The sequence below is a fragment of the Hippichthys cyanospilos genome, chromosome 3 (assembly GCF_059441005.1).
Source record: "Hippichthys cyanospilos isolate Australia breed blue-spotted pipefish chromosome 3, RoL_Hcya_1.0, whole genome shotgun sequence".
NCBI lineage: Eukaryota > Metazoa > Chordata > Actinopteri > Syngnathiformes > Syngnathidae > Hippichthys > Hippichthys cyanospilos.
This window is the reverse complement of record NC_142371.1, coordinates 2,846,156-2,864,756: the sequence shown is the minus strand read 5'-3', so window position 1 is coordinate 2,864,756 and position 18,601 is coordinate 2,846,156. Positions and strand designations below refer to the sequence as shown.

Genomic DNA, 18,601 nt, shown 5'->3' with positions numbered 1-18,601 from the left:
TGGAGACTTCAACACAAGGGCCTTGGATGCACTCCAAAAGGAGAGAGAGGGGGAGAGAAAGACGGAGCGAGGCGCAGGTCCACTGACTCATATCCTTCCCTCTCTGAGTCTACTCCAGCAATGATGTAATGCTTTTGGCTTTTCGCCCTCCCCCCACCCTGTGCCTGCCTACCCCAAGATTTGGTCACTCCCTCCTGCGTCCTCTCGCCTTTTTTCTCCCTCGCCGCTTTCCCTCCGACATCCGACGTCGATGCGCTCGCCCCGTGCCGGGGTGAAGTCACCGAGCTCTGGGTAGACACAGCAGCTAAAAATTTTCGAACGTAACCAAAACATCCCAGGGCCAAGTTCCAGACGCTCGGGAGACGGTGGTGCAGTTGCCATGGGAACCGAGGTAAACAGAGAGAGAAACAAGGGCCTCAAACAGCTTGCAGCTGCCTGGCTCTCCGAGTAAACACTACACAGGACCTGCCCCTGATTTACTGCCTTTAATCACTAGTGGGAGGAGAGTGCCATGGGGTTTGGGCTGAGGAAATAAAACGAATCTGATCAAATAAATCAGTGCTAATGGGTTAAGACACAGGCTGACTTTTATTAGCTGGCTAGTGGAGGGATGGATGCTAGGATGGCGCTACGCTGCAAGAAAGGATGGGATGGATCTGGGATATGGGGCTGTCCACAATTCAGGGAGACTCAAGATGAGGGAAAGACAAAGTGAGAAGAGCTTGTGAATGATAGTCTGTTATGAATTAGCAGACTGTTGCTCAATCAATTTTCTCGATGTGATGTGGCGCCCTCAGGACACCAAGGATTTGTCTCTCATCCTACATGAAATATTTTGAAAGCTCGTCTATCATCTCCACTCGCCTCTATATGATATAAACCTATTGGCAACAATCGAACATCTTTTTTTTTTTTTTTTTTTACATAACCCGTCAAGAGAATACTGTTGGCCTTGTTTCAATAGCTTCTTTAACACTGCCTGTTCAAGTCTACTAGTTAAAATTTATCTGTCTTTTGTTCCTTGACGTCGCTCTCTATTTAACTGTACCAACACGGAATTGGGTGACAAAGACAACCTGGCCTCGGAAGGTACTTGAAATGCTGTAACGTACAAATGGAACGTGGCCTGTGTGTGCGCGAAAACGCCACAAAAGCATGACTACAGTGTAAAGTTGTGTAATGAAAGCAATTGTCACTGTTTGGACTCTTATATAAGAGTCAGATGCTCTGTAGCCATTTTAAAGCATTTGCAGCAATTATTCGATTACTCGACAACTAATCAATAATCAAAATAGTCAGTAAATATTTGTGATAATCGATTAATGGCTTGTAAGCCTAAAACTATCCAAATCCTCAAAATTTCAGCTTGTCAACAGTAAATTTGATCAAATTTCAATAGTCCTCTATGAAAAAGGACCAATGATCAGTGAGTTAAGTCAAAATATGATTAATAAACACCTGTTATTATTTTGGAAAGCAATGATCAATATTTAAAACAAATTAGTCAATGAATAATTATTAGTTGCAGCCCTAGTTATGTCAATATAAATTACAAATAAATGACCTGATTATTTTGCAGCGTTATCATCAAAGTTAACTGTAATTCAGTACAGTTTTGGTCTAATAATGATTTACAGATCTGAGAAATCCGTTATCTGTTGCCAAATCGGCAGGTCACAGACAGAACGCCCACCTTTGGCAAGCGCTTCAGCATTTTTGGGTCGTGCTTTATGACGCGACACCTTAAAAAGAATACACGGGAGCACCGACTGAAGCTTGTTTACAACTGTCTATCGGGGTCAGTACAGACGGTTCTCGCAGTTTTTATATTTTTACTCATAAAGTATTCACCGAAAGTGGAGAAGCGCTCGCCAAAAGTATACGTTCCATCAGCGACCAGTCGCTTTGCCACTGGATTACCCAGCCGGTTTTTAATTGGTAAATTACTAGGAATAGGAGGAGACAAATACCACAGGACATTTAATAGGCAACTGTCTTATTTACCAATGTTTACCATGCTTTTTTTCAACTGCAAAAACCAAGCAGCATTGCCACACAGGTGATTTGAAAGTCATCGTGGCATCCTCCTGTACTCCTCTTGTAGAGCTGATATTGTGTATTTTAGTATATATATTTTTTTTTGGGCTTGGTGAAAAACAAACATAAATGCAAAAGACCAATTAAAACATTTGCACTAATTTATGAATGACAAACTTTTATAATGCTTTGACAATCCACATTTTCTCCAGAACTTTTATTCAATGAGATGAAGAAGAGAACACACATTTGAGTCGGCCTGGTTTGTTCAAAAGCAGCAATTATGTCAGGCTATCAGCAAAGTGTGCATAGTCAATTACGTCTATTAAACTGCAGTTGAAAAACAATTTGATTGCTTCACCAAATGATAAGGAACGTTTCAGTGCTGCTAGGTAGGGGCTGATTTATGCTAAATGTCGCGCTAATCTCTCGCAACAGGCACCATACAATACATAATTAAATCATTTTTTTAGTGCCCCTAATTGGCAATTAAACATTATTTCAGAAAAACGCTGTGTTGATTATATTGGTAGTCACAACTTAGGATCCTTTTGCTCTGGAAGAAACAGTTTGTGCAGTAAGAAGAGTCAAGTCGGCCATTGTCGCAACATGTTTCAAGGAACAACAATAACCTGAAATCCTAAGAAGGCATTATATTATTTGGTGTGGTAAGGTTTATTTCGAAGCTCTAACAACGTTTGGTGGTGTCTTTTACTACCATGCAGTGCATTCTCCTGTGTAGCCCATTTAAAAAACAACAGACAAAACCAAATGGATCTTGTGCCGGGCACGAACGAGAAATCTCGTGGCGCTATAATCTCAAGAGATCTTGTCACGCAATACCTTGTCCCATCCCTACAAAAGATCCATTTTGTCACTATTTACTTAGCTGACGGTTATGGCTAGTTGCCTTCAATCGCAAATGCAAGCCCGATGAGGGCGCGCTGTTGGAAAACATCCCATGGCAAACTAAATATAACCGCACCGCTTGATGTCTGGTATCCCTCTTCGAGTAATTACACTCCCAGCTTTTACCTCCAAAACCTATTGTCTCAGTTTTACATCATCACTTTCCTTTAGGCCCATCTGACGACATTGTCCCAGATCTTTGATTCCTCTAATCACTTTTGCCCACTGTACAATTTCAACATGATCTATCTTTTCCTTTCCTTGTGCAAACAAATCTCTGATCCCGCTCAAGCCATCTGATGCCTCTCCTGTCTGAATCCTTCATTTCCTCTCCTCCGTGCACCTCCTGCCCCCTCTTCCTCTCCTCCATCCATCTCTGATCCCTTTCTTCCTCCCCTCTGTCTACCTCTGATCCCCCTTTTCCACACTTCCCCGTGCAGTGATCCCTGCGAGGCACGTCCTGGAGTGTGAGCTGCTTGTGCAGGAGGCTGCATGTGTGGTGGCCCTGGGGCAAGGATGACACAGCCCCGCTGGAATGAGATGGAACAGAGACTGGGCGTTCCTCTACAAACGCGCTATTAAACGCACTGCAGTACACAATGAGCTCATCTTAATTCAGCTCAGATGTACATCGGATGTTCTCGCCGCTTGCTTTTTCTCTCTTTTCAGTTGCTAATCAACAGCACACCATTGCTTTGCTGGCTCTTTCAAATGATGCTTATTCCAAAGCCATGCATCATCAGTACATAAATGCAGTGCGTGGTTGACTTCTGCTCATGTGGAGAAGTGTGCTTGTCAAGTCGGGACATGAGGACACCTCAGGCATTTTGTAGAGGTCTTGCTCTCCTGCACTCAGGAAAAGACCTCTCCTCTTATCTCCCTAAACAAATCATAAACACTCATAAAATATGTTTTGTTTAAATTGTCAACTCTGTGAGGTTAAAGTTTATCTAGAGAACACAAAAAGCCTTGAGTGCTGTCTGGTGGAGAAGCTATCAACTCTGTCACTAACATGTCAGGTATAGACAATAGAAGCATAGTGAAATATTAAAACGCCAAATGGAGTTGAGCTGTATTTAAGAAACTCAAACAAGGCCAGATGCCTTTCTGTGGGCGCGCTTTTTTATTGGAGGCATGGGAAAATGTATATTTAATGTGCACTGCATTCAGGCCTCACAATTAAAACCATACTACGGTGGTACTCTTATAAAGCTGCACACACTGACTTCCATTGTTTAGAAAAATCAAAGCAAATGTGTAAACGTAAAAATGACCATTTGAAACAAAATAATTATCAGTATCTTAGATTTAATCCCAGACCCAGTGCTAAATAACATAAACCCACAAAGCCACTGCAAATATATAACTTTACACGTGTTGAATTAGGACTAACTTCGATTTCCTCTATCAGCAAAGACAAGGACGGCAAATAACCGGTGGCTTTAAAGTGTGAAAAATAATGTGCGTTTAATGCAACATGGAAACAAAAAGACTTCCTGTGTCAGTTTGAAAGGGATGCTAAACTGTGTTTAGCCATTTTCAGTGGTAAAAAGTCCACATTTTCATACAGTACTTTATTTGATAACTAAACTATTTTTCTTAGGGTTAGACATAATTAAAATTAATACCTTTCAAAACTCTATTTCCCTACTTGCTGTCAACTGAAAATGGCATCACATGTTTTGGGTAACAACCAATCACAGCTTAGTTTGCAGATGTCACTTGACCAAAGCCTGTCCACTAAATTACTATCCAAGAATAATTCATACAGTATCTACTTATGTGGAGAAGTTTTTTTTTTTTTTTTTTTTAAAGTGTTTTAATGTAGTCAAAGGTCAGGAAAAATATTTTTTGTTTTTTTTTGTAGGGCTCACTGCCCACTGGAAGTGTGTGTGTTATTTCCCCTTTAAGATGACAGACAGCATCACATGACCAAACCCAGAAAACATTTTGTCAAAAGATTGTTAATTAGGAACAGGCACATGACTTAAATGACCAATTGTTACTTTTTAAAAATAGTTTTGGATGTAAAATTGACACCCAGAATGTTCTGAACGACCATGAGGGCTCATGTGTTTCTGGGTTTGGTGATGTGACCCTCACTTGCTGAGGTGCATGGGTGTTTCCACCCAATTTTGGGGGGCTGCTTAAGCATCCCTAAACTGAATCTTAGTAATCATACAATTTGGGAGATTTTTTTTCTTTGTGACATAAAGACTAGCTAATGGCTACCCTCTGAGATGCTTAACTCATACTCCACAAATGTAACATTAATCAGATGTCAAGACTTTACACAATCAGGATTTCTGGGTTGCAACCAGGATCGCCAATCAATGGGTTTGAAAAAAAAATGAACTTAATAACCGATCCGATCACATGAAGGGGCAATATGTCTATTTAAATATTGTTTACTATCTCCATGCCTGTATACTGTTTGTATACACAAAATATGATTAGTTATAAAATACAGCATTTTTGTCATGGTTTAACTAACAGAGGTATACAGAGGTAAAAACATCAACAGGCATTCAAAAACTGGACAGACATAAATTAGGGTTAGAGACAGAAATAATGGATGCAACAATTTATGGTACATTACTGTAATGTATTTACCGGTACATTACTTTAGAGCACCAAGTAAATAATGCTAATAAGAAATTGATAGTACAGCACTCATTATATAACTATATGAGGAACACAAGCGCAAACAAATGCCATAATGCGTTTAGTGCATAATAAAAAATTCATTCAGTTTATGATTTGCAGAACGGATTATTGACACTGTTGATTCCTTGGAAAATATTGACATTACAGCCGGTCACCAATTTTGCATAAAATGACCAATCACGATCAAACCCATCAGATTGGCGTAAATGTAAAACACATTCCTCTACGGAAACAAAAATACTCGACTTCCCCTTTAATTGCTTCAAGACATGACTAATCAAAAAGAATCCCACAAAGTTCATCAAATTCTGAATGATCAATGTATTAAATGATAATAAATCTGCTTTAGTGATTATCATTATTTTTATGATTATAATTGAAGGAGGCTCTAGTCCAAAAACCACACAAATGACAAAAACTCTCGTCAACTGTTGACCCTTGACTAAAACAACACATTTGTATGACATCAACCGTACAGAAAGGACATCTTCTCACAAATACAACAAATGGCCACTCAATTCACTCCGTTGCATTCAAGCTAATTACGCTACGTAATGGAAAAAACTGGAGTGAAACCCTCTCAGGAGCCGAAGCAGGACCATGTCATTCGAAATGTCCCGTGCCCACACCCATCTCTGAGCACATCCCCCGTTATGAGTGAAAAAGGTCCGCGCAGAATGTTGTATCTCATGCTTGACTCGTAACGTCCAACACATTTAACTGTGACATAACTCAGTGCCAGATGTTTACAATTCAAACGCATTTAAATCGGCGAGCCCCCTTTCCTTTGTATGATAATGATAGCCGTGGCTTTCAGGGCTGCTCTTTCTTATTCTTGGTTTTTAAAACTGGTTTGTGTCAGCGTCGCTCCCCGAAGACCATTTTTAGGGACACGGGGAAAGAGAAAGGCGAGGAAAAAGGAGGGAGAGCGAAAGACGTCCTCAGGTTTCACAGCTGCAGGCCCGGCTCAACTCGAAAGTAAATGGACTTGAGGAAAGCCAATCCTAATTGATTCCAAGCCTCAAAGCTCTTTAGTAAACATTGTGGAGCAATGAAAATGACTTGTTATCCTAATTCATTGGATGCTCGCGCTGCGTGTTCGACAAAGCTGAAGAACAATTCAAAGAAGCAAAATGATGTGCTTTGGTCATTTCTCCCCGCCTTTTAGCAATACAACCTCTGCTGAGCTCATATACAAACAATAAAAGTTTATGGGCCTTCAGCGTTTTCCTTGAAAATCTATCAAGCCCATGCCAGGAAAACCTGTTATTGTATGTAAAGGTATTTTAAGTACAGTTATGCAACTCCTTGCAGTAAATGAGCCTCGGAGGATGAAATACAAACTCATCACACAGTGAGTAGATGGTGAAAATCCAGTCATTGCCAATACTTATGGCCATCTGGGTCAAAATAAGATTTTCAACAAAATATTTGGAATAAACACCTTTTCGGAAACAGCATCTTTATAGCAGGATTCTCATTTTAAAAGTTCATCTTCACTTATGTCAAGAATTAGGCATATCATGCCAAATCTTCAGGAAAATATCATAAAAGGTCATATTTCAAACAATCGCTTTTATGACATGCCAAAGGAAAACCCAATTCCTCATTTTCAATAGCTATTTTTAGAACTGGCCTCATGGACTACTCATGTGGTCTTTTGGGTTCGGGGGAGGCAGGTGGGGACCTGTATCGAGCACCGTATTGGTGACCCCTGACCTAAGGGGTTAACCCTACACACATCATAGGCTTATGATGGGATGCCACCACTGAAGCTTAAACAACAGGCTATATAGAAGGTCCGTTGTAAGTCCATAGACATATTTTACAAAACACAGTCCTACATACATTATACACTACACCACTTTTGAATTATGCAAGAATTAAGCACATGCTGGACACATTTTCACATTGACCATCTCAAAACTATTTAAGGATATAAAAATGCACCTGACATCTTCTAAAAGGATTTCATCTCAAGTTTTATATGAACTGTCAAAAAATGCCAACGATGTTCAATGTGAGCACCGTTGGTCAAACAGCACACATCAAGCCAAGAGTCAAAATCAAGCCAAAATTTAAAGCAAGCAAAACTGTTGAGGTGAACATCATTACTGGACATGAAAAAAAAAAAAATTAAAAAAAAATCATTAGCATCACAAAATACTAAATAAATTTAACTTTAATATGGTATCAGTTTAATCTCACTACCATTTATACTTCAGTAGATATGAGGACTTGAAATGTGCCCAAGATTTTTGGAATGTCCTGTATACACTGTACAAGTATTTTTTAACTCCCCAAATTGTTCATTAAGAGGGGATAAACAACATAAATATTTGCCATGAAAAGTGGGAGCTGTCTAAAAATAACAATAATAATGTATTCCCTGCCAGACAAGTATAAATGGGTTTTTGACATTTTTAGCCACAAATTGCATTGAATGAGTAAATAAAAAATATATATTTTGGAAAATTGAAAATAAAATCTCCATATAGATGATTTTTTTTTTGGTCCACTTTTCCCTCACCAGTGTGAGGTGGTTCCAATAGGCGAGTAATTATATTTCAATTAGTGTGACTTCCAACAGTAACAACAACAAGAAATGACCAAGTGTCACATAGATTACACTAGACACAAAAAGATGAAGAATGTGTTCAGAGAATATATTGGTGATGATAAAATATAAATGAAGGCAAGCAGAAAGTATCTCCGCAGAAAGCAAGTGTGATCATAAACCAGCGAAGAGCTGACCGTTCTTCGCTAAGGTGAGGAGTTGTTAACGACAGGTAAACTCAGGTGAAGCAGTTCCCGCAAAGTCTAGGTTACTGGCTGTGATTGCCGCTGCACCTCCAAAGCGGATGAAATTCCATCCTTGTCCTTGACAAAAAGCCTGATGGGGTGTCACTCAGGCTTATAGCCATGGGCCTCCCATCCAATATTCACTAGCTTCTCGAGCTGGAAATCTACACAGGATAACCTCGGCACAGCATGGGCCCAACACTGAGACATCTCGATGTCTAGCTTCCCGCAGACCCGGTTTAAGGTAACGCGGAGCTGGCACAAGTCTGAAGGTGGTTGGGGTAGACTGGTAGAAGGTAAGCAGTTATGGCAGCCAGTCAGTGTAATCGTAAGTAAGATAAAGAGTTCCGCAACCTCCGCAAGACAAAGCTGTTAAGTTCATACATGTCAAATCTCAGGCAGCTGAAAGTCTTCACTGTCACCACATACGGTGCTTTATCCTTTTATCAGACAAGGGACCATATTTGGTCGTGCTTAAACTGAACAGCGCTCACTTCACTATGGGGCTCATTTCTCTGTTAGGCAGGCAAAAAAACTAATATATATGATGGGTTTTTTTTTTCATGATGCAAAAAAAAGCTAATTCGCTCATTCACTGCCATTGACAGCTATTAACATCAAAGATCCATTTTTATTGGGCTGGCAGAGAATACGTTGAGTATTTATCTTAATCTGCTTGTATCAATAGCATGTATCGAAGAATAAAAATGTATTGCCGACTACTCTTTTGCAAAAAAAACTTGAAGTCATTCAGTGCCACAGATGGCACCAGGCGTCAAAGATCAACTTTGAAAAAATGTCAGCTGGAATCACGTTCAATCCAGGGTGTCAACACATGACTTAATTACGCCGACATTGTATCTGTTGTCAGTGTTTACAAGTGGCTTGGATCAATCATAGCTGCATTTAGCGTACGTAAATTATCCGCTATCTAACAGTGCTCCAGTGCTCAATATAGGCTGGCGTGATAGTTCCTACTGATCACATTTTAACAAACCATGCTCCAATTCATTGCTCATTCATTGCTCCAAAAATTGTGAGGATACAATTTATGTCAAATCTAATGTTTCTACGGAAAAAAAAGTAGTGTACTGCTAATCATCAAAAATGAATAAATGATTGTCAATTATAATCAAGTGGAAATTCATTATACGCTCTTCTGTGCTGACAAGGGTTTTCACAAAGAAAAAAAAAAAACACTCAAAAAGATACTCAATATTTGATTAAAATTTTCCGTGGGAAATCCGAAAACCAAAAATAATTGATAGGTGTAGGTGTGATAAGAGGCATAGACCAACATTATCGATTGGGTTTTATGAAAGAGCATCACTTGTTATCAAATTTAAAATTCTGTTGCTAAATTCTTTTCACACACGTGTGACAATATGAAGTGAGATAAGCACCCAATTGGAAGTAAACCAGCTTCCAGGAATGGAATGCGTTCCGCCCTGGAGGTTTTACTGTATTTCATTCCATACTCCAGGTTTCTGGTGTCATTTCACACCCGTGGCACGGTGGCGCAAAACCCACCGAAAAACACACGGCTATGGCTGTCATTCCCCCGCGGTTGAAAAGAGCAAATTTTAAAAGATGAAATGCTAAACCAATGTTAAAGCAGACACTACTAAGGACCTCAACGATGACCTCATCTTTGACATATTCCGCTTAGGGACAATGTCGAATGAAGCGCAAAACATGTACAGCTACCCCCTACACTTCTCGATAAGTAACAAAACACTGACATGACCTCAGAGACCAGTGAGAATGACAATCGGCACCAACACAAAGAAGACAAGTCGAGCCTGTCGCTATTCTTGATGCGAAGGGATACCTGCCAATTGTTGCATTGTGTGTATATTTCACCTGGTGGGCAACGCTTCTAAGTCATTCAGTCACATACTGTTTGGTACATTCTCTGGTTCCTAATTAAATGTGAGGTTGATTACATGGTGTCCGACTCACCCAATCTGTCTGTTGGTGGAGGGTGCCTGAGTGATGACAGAGCTGGACTGAGGAGAGGGTAGAGCTTGCTGGATCACTATGCTGGTGTCGTGGTTGCCCATTCTGGAGTGGGCCTGCTGGTGTTGCCCCCCCTGGCCGTGCAGAGAGATGTTCTGAAATGTCCGATACAAAAGGGAAAATGAGCACAATGCTTTGACAGGGATGGGCAGCCTAAATCTGTTTTTTTTATTGAATCCATGTGCATTAGAGTACTTAACTCTTTCAGTGTCAAGCGTTATCTGAAAAGGCGACCCTTAGAGTGCCAGCCGCACTCAATTATTTTTTTAGTGACATCATCTCAACAGCCATTCCCTTCCATAATACATGAACAAAAACAGTGAAAATGTGTTTTTGTTGGCGAAACAACAGTTTGTGTATGTATATAACTACATTACAGTGTTGGATTGGCATAATATTATGAAGAGAGCTGGCCACAAGTGCCATCTATCCATTCATTTAAAAAAAAAAAGTTAAGAATTTTTGTCACTGCCACAAAACATAAGTATTTACAGAACGGAAATTCTCATCCATGGCACTGAAAGAGTTCAAGTATTTCAGGCTTAACCCAGATATTACGTATACAACCTTGACCAACAACCAACATTAAATCATTAATGCATTTTAGTCACAAAAATCTATATATATAAACATATACACACACAAGAAAATAAAGAGGAGAGTCACCAGCACAGACAGACTGCACACTTTGCAAAGAAAGTTTCAAACACAGTACAGGTATTAGTTGTATATCTTCGGCATAGGATCTTACAGCAAAGCCTGGCAAACGCTGTTGGAGTGTGTTGTTGATTGGCAGAACTAAAAAAATGTCCTGTAATGATGAGTCAGATTTGGCAGTTTTGTTCATCAGTTGTATTGTACAGGGAAAGGATCATATTAAGGAATCAACAAAAGTGATTACAACAGTCTTTGACACTAAATATTTTTTTTGCTGATTTTATTCTAGCAATGATTTTATTCCAGGAAATATGTTCAAAGCTATGAAGAAACACACTAAATTGCAGCCTGGTTCATTTTTTGCCTCGTGCCAAGAGTTAATGCAATTCATTTAGTTCGACTGATCAAACCTGAAACGAATGGAGTTGATTTTGTGTCTTTAAAGACTGCATGTGAAATGCAGGTGCAAACGGCGCAGCTGGAGAGAAGCGATCTTTTTCGGTTGTCTAAACATAGCTAAAATGCTAGAAACCAAAATTATCATGGCATATTGTTATGGCCATTTTGGAACTTAATGAGGCAAACGTTGAAATACTATATTATCAACCCATAGAAAAGTATCGGAGTCCTTAAAAAAAGAAAAAACATTTAGACTTGTATCTAAAGATACCTCATAGGATATGACATTAAATCATATTTGAATTGTATTTTCATTTACTGTCTCTCAGTATGGTACAAGTAGACTTTTTCCACTAAACGGCACATTCTTTCAATGCTATCATTTTTTTCGTTTGCGTAAATTTTGCCCCCTGTTGATTCAGCACAACCTCCCTTCATAAAGCATACAGAAGTGGGAGGCTAGACGTTGTTGACCCGGGAACAGACAAGCTCCAGAGTCAAAACACTTGGACAAGATCCTTAGGTACAACTTGCAGCACACATTTTTCCAGACAGGCAGATTAGATAAGAAGTCTGTCTGTTGCTGATTTGACAAGTAGCGATGCATCGTCTCCATCTGCCAAATCTACAAAGCGTGCTGTATGACGATATGTTTATTTTTAAATGTACAAAGGACTCTCCTGAAACATAACTGCATGTCTGCATGGGTATTGTCAGCATCAATGACGATTTAGGACTCCCTCACATGAGTGAAGTTTTATTTGAAGTTACAGGTGGAGAACGCAATCTTTCATCTCCTCACCTGCGGCGAATGTCAAATCTCCACCTGCTAGCCAGTTTCGTCATTGTCAACCTGAACAATGAGGGGTCTCAGACTGGGCCAGGAAGTGGAATCCACTACACAACTGAATTTTATCCGACAAGGTGTCTTTTGGACGCAGCGTTTGGATTGCATACTATATGTTGGGGCAACAAGAAAAGCTTCGTTTTCACATAGCACTTTAACTAGTTCATCACAGAAAATGATCCTGTTTATCACAGACATATAAGTTCACTGTCCCTCAGGGGGAAATCATTAGTATAATGTGGCCACAAAATGTGTTTGATTCAGATGCAATTCAACAAAATTTGGATTGAGATATTTTCCCGTATCAATGTTTGATTAACGAATGAACAGTAACCCCTGTGAATGGTTAGAATCCTTCCCTCCTGACTAGTTTGTCATTCTTAATGAGCGAGGAAGAAGCCAACTAATATTGCACCGGTCTGACAAACAAACATATGGAGAGTCATGATTTTTAACAATTGTTGAATACATTTACTTTGAATTTGTGTTATTTGAGTCATGATGACAGAGTCCATTTTCTCCTAAATCAAAGTGACTCAGAGATTTAAATCCCAGTTTGGACATTCACTTGATGGAGGTGATTGGTCAGCGTGTCATGGGAATTTTTTAAAGCAGCATAAATGTGTTCATACACTCCGCAAGACCTGGAAGGACAATTGTTTCGACTTGATACTTGACTGGTCCTCTGACTGTTGGATATTATGCACTGTATAGACAGGTGTGTGCCTTTCCAAAGCATCTCCAATCAAGTGAATTTACCACAGATTGTCTCCAATACAGCTGTAGAAACATTTCAATGATTATAAGTAGAATCAGGAAGCGCCCGAGCTAAATTTTGAGTCATGGGCTGTGAATAATTATAGAAGTGTGTTCATATATTAGTGCTGTCATCCTATTCAAATATGTAACTAATTATTTGCAAAATTCTCCATTGCTAATTGTGATTAACTGCATATGACATGTATAACAATTTGTTTGAGTAAAAACTTGGAATTAATGTAAAATCATCAAAGAAAAAACGTGATTTTTTTCAGGACTGTTGAAATACCTTTGTTGGTTCTTTTCCTTAAAAAAATACCAACACTGTTTCTTAGTTTTTTCTTATAGTTTTCTCACAGAAAAACATGCTCAAAATTTTTCACTTTTTGGTTCATTTCTGCTCAACGACACCTCACTCTGACAGCATATGCGTAGCCCTGTCTATATATATATATATATATATATATATATATATATATATATATATATATATATATATATATATATATATATATATATATATATATATATATATTTCTACAGCAGCATATATGTACTTTTTAGTGTTGCCAATGTATGGTACTGAAACTTGGAAAGACGTGGAAAGACTGAACTGTCAAAAACTTCAGGATCCACTGCATTATTCCAAACTACTACTGCGAAACAAGCTTGCGGTTGAAAAGTGATATGATTGATGACTGCACCCGATAGGAAGTCATCAGCACCTGACCTGACCCCTGTCAGAGAGCATGTGGCTTCAGGTTCACCTGTTTTAACCCGAGGCTTCTATTCCCACAGTACCTGTTTCGAGTCCTCTTCTTCCTGAGCCTTGCAAAACTCCTGCTCGATGGAGCAGTCGAGCTCGCTAAACAGTCCCACCTCCTCGCAGTTCTTCAGGAAGCGTGTTGGCGTTGGAGTCTGGTCTGTGGATCAAGCAGCAAATACAAGCACTTGTATCACTTATTTCTCATTTCTCTATGTATTGGACGCGGTTTATTATTTCTGGGAGTTCTGTGATCATTTATTGCATGGATGCTTTTCTTTCACATTTAATTTGAGAAAATAGTTCACTATTTACATAGGCTATGGGGTGACGTTCCTCACGTTAACTGCTGGAAAAGCAAAAGGTGCATTACTATAATGTGGTTGCTATTATGTTTGGGAAAACATGACAACTTTTCAATTCGATGGGGCAGAAGAGACATTTCTACTGACAGCACCAGCGCAGCTGATAAAGTACAGATCACACCCGCCGTGCGGGGGTCTCATTTGTTGAGGGCACTCAAAAGCTGTGGTATTCAACTTGGCTTTGTGGGGGGTGCGCGCGGATCGGGTTTCAGACAGTCGAGGGTGATTTTCGGATCAGGGTTGTTTCAAAGGCTAAAAGCAGAGCTCAGAGTCTGTTTATCTACTTTCAGTTGACCAAGGCTTGTTTCACTCTGAGTTGCACGCTGACCTATGATCCCTAAATCATTTTTTTTTTGTTCAACACATATGATTTTTGGAGGGGTGGGGAGGGGGGGGGGGGGGGGGGGGTCTTTATAATACCAATAGCAGTGGCTAAATGATTTTCAAGCACTAAATTAGTAGATCCCTTAAAACTCGTCTTTTTCCTGTACAATTAAAGACTACGCTTGAAGATGCTCAAAAGAATTGCTGCTGCTTTCATTTGAAGCATATCTTATGGAAATGCTAGCCTTGGAGTTGTAACACGAATAAGAAAACCCAAATCTGATCTTGCTGTCCAGGAGGATGGCTCTGGATTTAGGGCTGAGAGATGACACATGTGGCAGACAGACTGTAATACAAATGAGTTTTTGCACAGTAGATTGACAGATGAAGTTAAAATTAGGAAAAGAACTAATCAAGTTCATATGCAACCAATTCTTTGTCCTCAATGTAATAATAGTCATCATTATTTCAATAATATTAAATGTGAATAGTTGTTTGTGTATCTTGCGGTTTCCACAGCCTAACGCAAGTTCAATTAAAAATATTTTTTAGGCTTTTTTATTCCAGTTGATATTCAATTCAAAATCAAACTCACAGTGACATGTTGTCCAAATTTGCTACAGGACATAAATGATGAGGACATCTGTCCTGAACACTGTAAGTGCAAAAGTAGCAAAACTTACGGTGCCTCTAAAACCTTTTGACATTGTGATATCAAAACATAAAATTTTATTGAATAAACTCTGGGAACAAAAGAGAAAAATAAAATCGCCTGACTGTTTTGTTGGTTCTGCTATCGTGATTGCACAATGTTGCAAGTGTCAGTCGGCAAACCATGCTATTTTTTAAAGAATATTCGTTTATTTTATGATGTAAAGCTATTCACAGTCATAAATGAAATTCTACTTTTACATTTTTCAATGTCTTTTAATGATTGATTAATGGCATTTTCATGACAGTTAAAATGAGGCCTTTTATTTTAATTAAAACAATCGGGGCTACAACTAACAATTATTTTAGCAACCAATCCGTCAATGGTTTTGTGAATTATCCAGATTTTCTAAAAACATGTTTTGATTTCAATCATTTTATGAAAAATTGGACATGTTTTCAAATTGACAGTTCAAAAAACTTTTTTGTGATTTGTTTGCTGTTTTGATCCATAACGTCAGCAAATCTGCAAAAATGTTATTCATTGTTTTCCAAAGTCAAAACAGATGTCTGTTTGATTTTAATTCAACACAATCACAATCTGTCTGGCAAAATGAGATTATTTCTAGTCGAGAGCCTGAAAATCTGGGTTTTGGACAATTTTAGGTCTCTATAAAATGAATAGATGACCAAAATTAATTCTCAAATTATGATGGGGTGTTGACTCTCTGACATAATGGGAAAATAGTATGTTTATAGGATTACCCCTACAAGTATTTTCAAACATGTTTGGAAGTGCATTTGAACGCATTTATAAATACATTTGAATGTTTTTGAAAACGCATTTCAATGCATTAAAATATGTACACATAACATACTTATGCATACATTCGGAAGCACTTGCTTGACATTCAAATGGTTTGCAATTCAAAAATATTTATTCCTCTTTAGCAGCTTAGTGACAGCCAAATGCAACTCGCCCCAGTGTAAACCCATTCAATAAACAGAATCGTCACATGCCGGTGTCTTTTCCACCGGCCACGTGTGCGTCACATGGCTGTAAACAAGACACATCGTGAAGATTACGAGCGGCTGGCAAGCCTTAACTCACCTGATAACAAGTTGTCATTCTTTATGGAAGGAAACTTAAGGGTCATTTCATGTTTGTGTCGATGTATCATCAGATGGTCTTCAGTGGGGAATCGCTGTATAGATGAAGAAGATGTATAAATGCAAAGTTGAATTAAATTCAAATATAGTTACAAGTATAAACATTTTTAATACACAAATAGGTCCTCCGGTTGTTTTACCGTGGTTCTTGTGTTTATTTTTAATTTATAAGGAAGAAACCTCCTCCTCATGCAACTTGTGCATCCTCTTCATATTACACATGAGAACACACTTGTACAAAGTGTGTAGTGTGTTTGTTTGCGAAAGCACTTACCTGAGAACAGCCAGGAGCGTTGCAAACATACGGCCTTTCCGGGTCTGAGTTCATCACAACTTCTCATAAAACTAAAAAAAGGACAAAAGGGGAAAATAAAGAGAGGAAGTAAGTGACGTAGGAATTCACAGCAGCATCCAACAGGGAAAAATACACTCATTGTGCGGCATAAAATTATATTGCACCTGTAGCAGCTGCAAGGTAATTTCAGTCATAAACGACGTCTGCTCACGTTTCACTTTAAATTATATTAAAGTAATGGCTTGTGGTTTTCGAGGGCTGAAAACGATAGATTAAGGCAAACCTCCTCTTGGGACACCTGACAAACAAAGCTGGAACACAATTTAAAGGGCAGACCACATCTGCTGGTGAAAGGCTAGGAGAAAATTGGAGAAAACCTCAATTGTTTCAGTAATTTTTCAATTTGAGGAAAACTAGACAGATTGGCTAAGACACTCAAATGTTACGCTTGAATCTCATTTTCGGTTTTGGGGATTATATCTTCAAGTTTCATCATGAAGAAGTCATTTCGTTGTCAAATTCACTCTGTCAGGTTTTATGACGGTAAGAAAAAGAAAGGTGAGGTGTGCCAGAGCAGGACAGCATGAGAAAGCATAAAAAAAAGCACTTTTGTTTTCAGATGTTTGAGATGAGGGCTTGATGCCAGTTAGCTGCTACGATCAGTCACCAATTAGCAAGCTACCATTCATCTTAGTCACTTATCAAAATTAGATCATTTTATTGGTTTAAACACATACCCTCTCGTTGACGGAAGTAAATGTGAAAAAAAAAAACCAAAACATTTTTTCCTGGTCTGGCAGTGTGAATAGGCTAACTTACTTAATAAATAAACTATGAAAATCAAATGCATTTGCTGAAGCAAGGGTTTTCATCATTGTTATTATTATTATTATTATTATTATTATTATTATTATTATTATTATTATTATTATTATTATTATTATTATTATTATTGTTGTTGTTGTTGTTGTTGTTGTTGTTGTTGTTACTATTATTATTATTACAGTTAATCATTTTAATGCAATAATGATCTTTTTCTGTTTGAGTTTGAAATATCTGGCTGCATTTGAATGCACCACATGTCTCATCCCCACGGTAGCAGTTCGCATTGTGCTGTGTCATACGATGACAGCATAACTGACAAGTGGTTTATTTAATGGTTTTGTTAATGGAACTATAGAATGTGGTGGCAATTTGTGATAAAGGGGTCAAGCTGATTAGAATGCAAACACCATTCGTGGATGAATTTCAAAATAAAAGCTTGGGTAATTGCATTGATGTCCATGTATTACTTGCCGTATGTATTTCAAATCTAGCTAAAATAGCACACGGTACAATGTGGTACATTATTTCGTTATTGTTGTCAGTCCTCATCAAATAAACAAATGGTGGAATACATATGGAGTTGAAAAAAAAAATCCTTGCATATTTTTATAGGTACCCGCATTACTAAAGTATTGCCTTCTGCCCAAAGACAGCTGGGATAGGCCCAGGCAAGCTCGTGTCTCTTGTGAGGACAAACAGTTAAGAAAATGGATGGATGATAAAATTTGACTTAAAGCATTGCATGTAAAGTTAATGGGTGATATTTTATGGTGGCATCTGGAACTAATTATTTCTTTTGGCTTGCTTTCGATAGGGAAATTGTTTTCAATTCCAAACAAACTGGAGTTTTACCAGCTTTCTGGGAAGGAGCGTGTGTGTGTATATATATATATATATATATATATATATATATATATATATATATATATATATATATATATATATATATATATATATATATATATATATATATATATATATATATATATATATATATACAGTATATATATATATGTGTGTGTGTGTGTGTGTGTGTGTGTGTGTGTGTATATATGTATATATTTGATTTTATTTTTTTTTCCCCAGTCTCTACCAAATGTACAATTTGCTAT

At 38.3% G+C, this 18,601-nt stretch overlaps 1 protein-coding gene across 1 annotated transcript in view; it reads right to left on the bottom strand.

Moving 5' to 3' along the window:
* LOC148425449 (cyclic AMP-responsive element-binding protein 5-like) overlaps positions 1–16,791 on the bottom strand; it is a 48,930-nt gene extending 32,139 nt beyond the window's left edge. Inside the window, exons 1-4 of the mRNA XM_088411639.1 lie at positions 16,644–16,791; positions 16,311–16,404; positions 13,898–14,019; positions 10,378–10,529 (exon numbers count right to left, since the gene is read on the bottom strand). Of these exons, the coding sequence (XP_088267765.1) occupies positions 10,378–10,529; positions 13,898–14,019; positions 16,311–16,404; positions 16,644–16,697 (422 nt within the window). The 5' untranslated portion in view covers positions 16,698–16,791. The remainder of the gene's footprint in view (positions 1–10,377; positions 10,530–13,897; positions 14,020–16,310; positions 16,405–16,643) is intronic.
* Between the last annotated feature and the right edge of the window lie 1,810 nt (positions 16,792–18,601).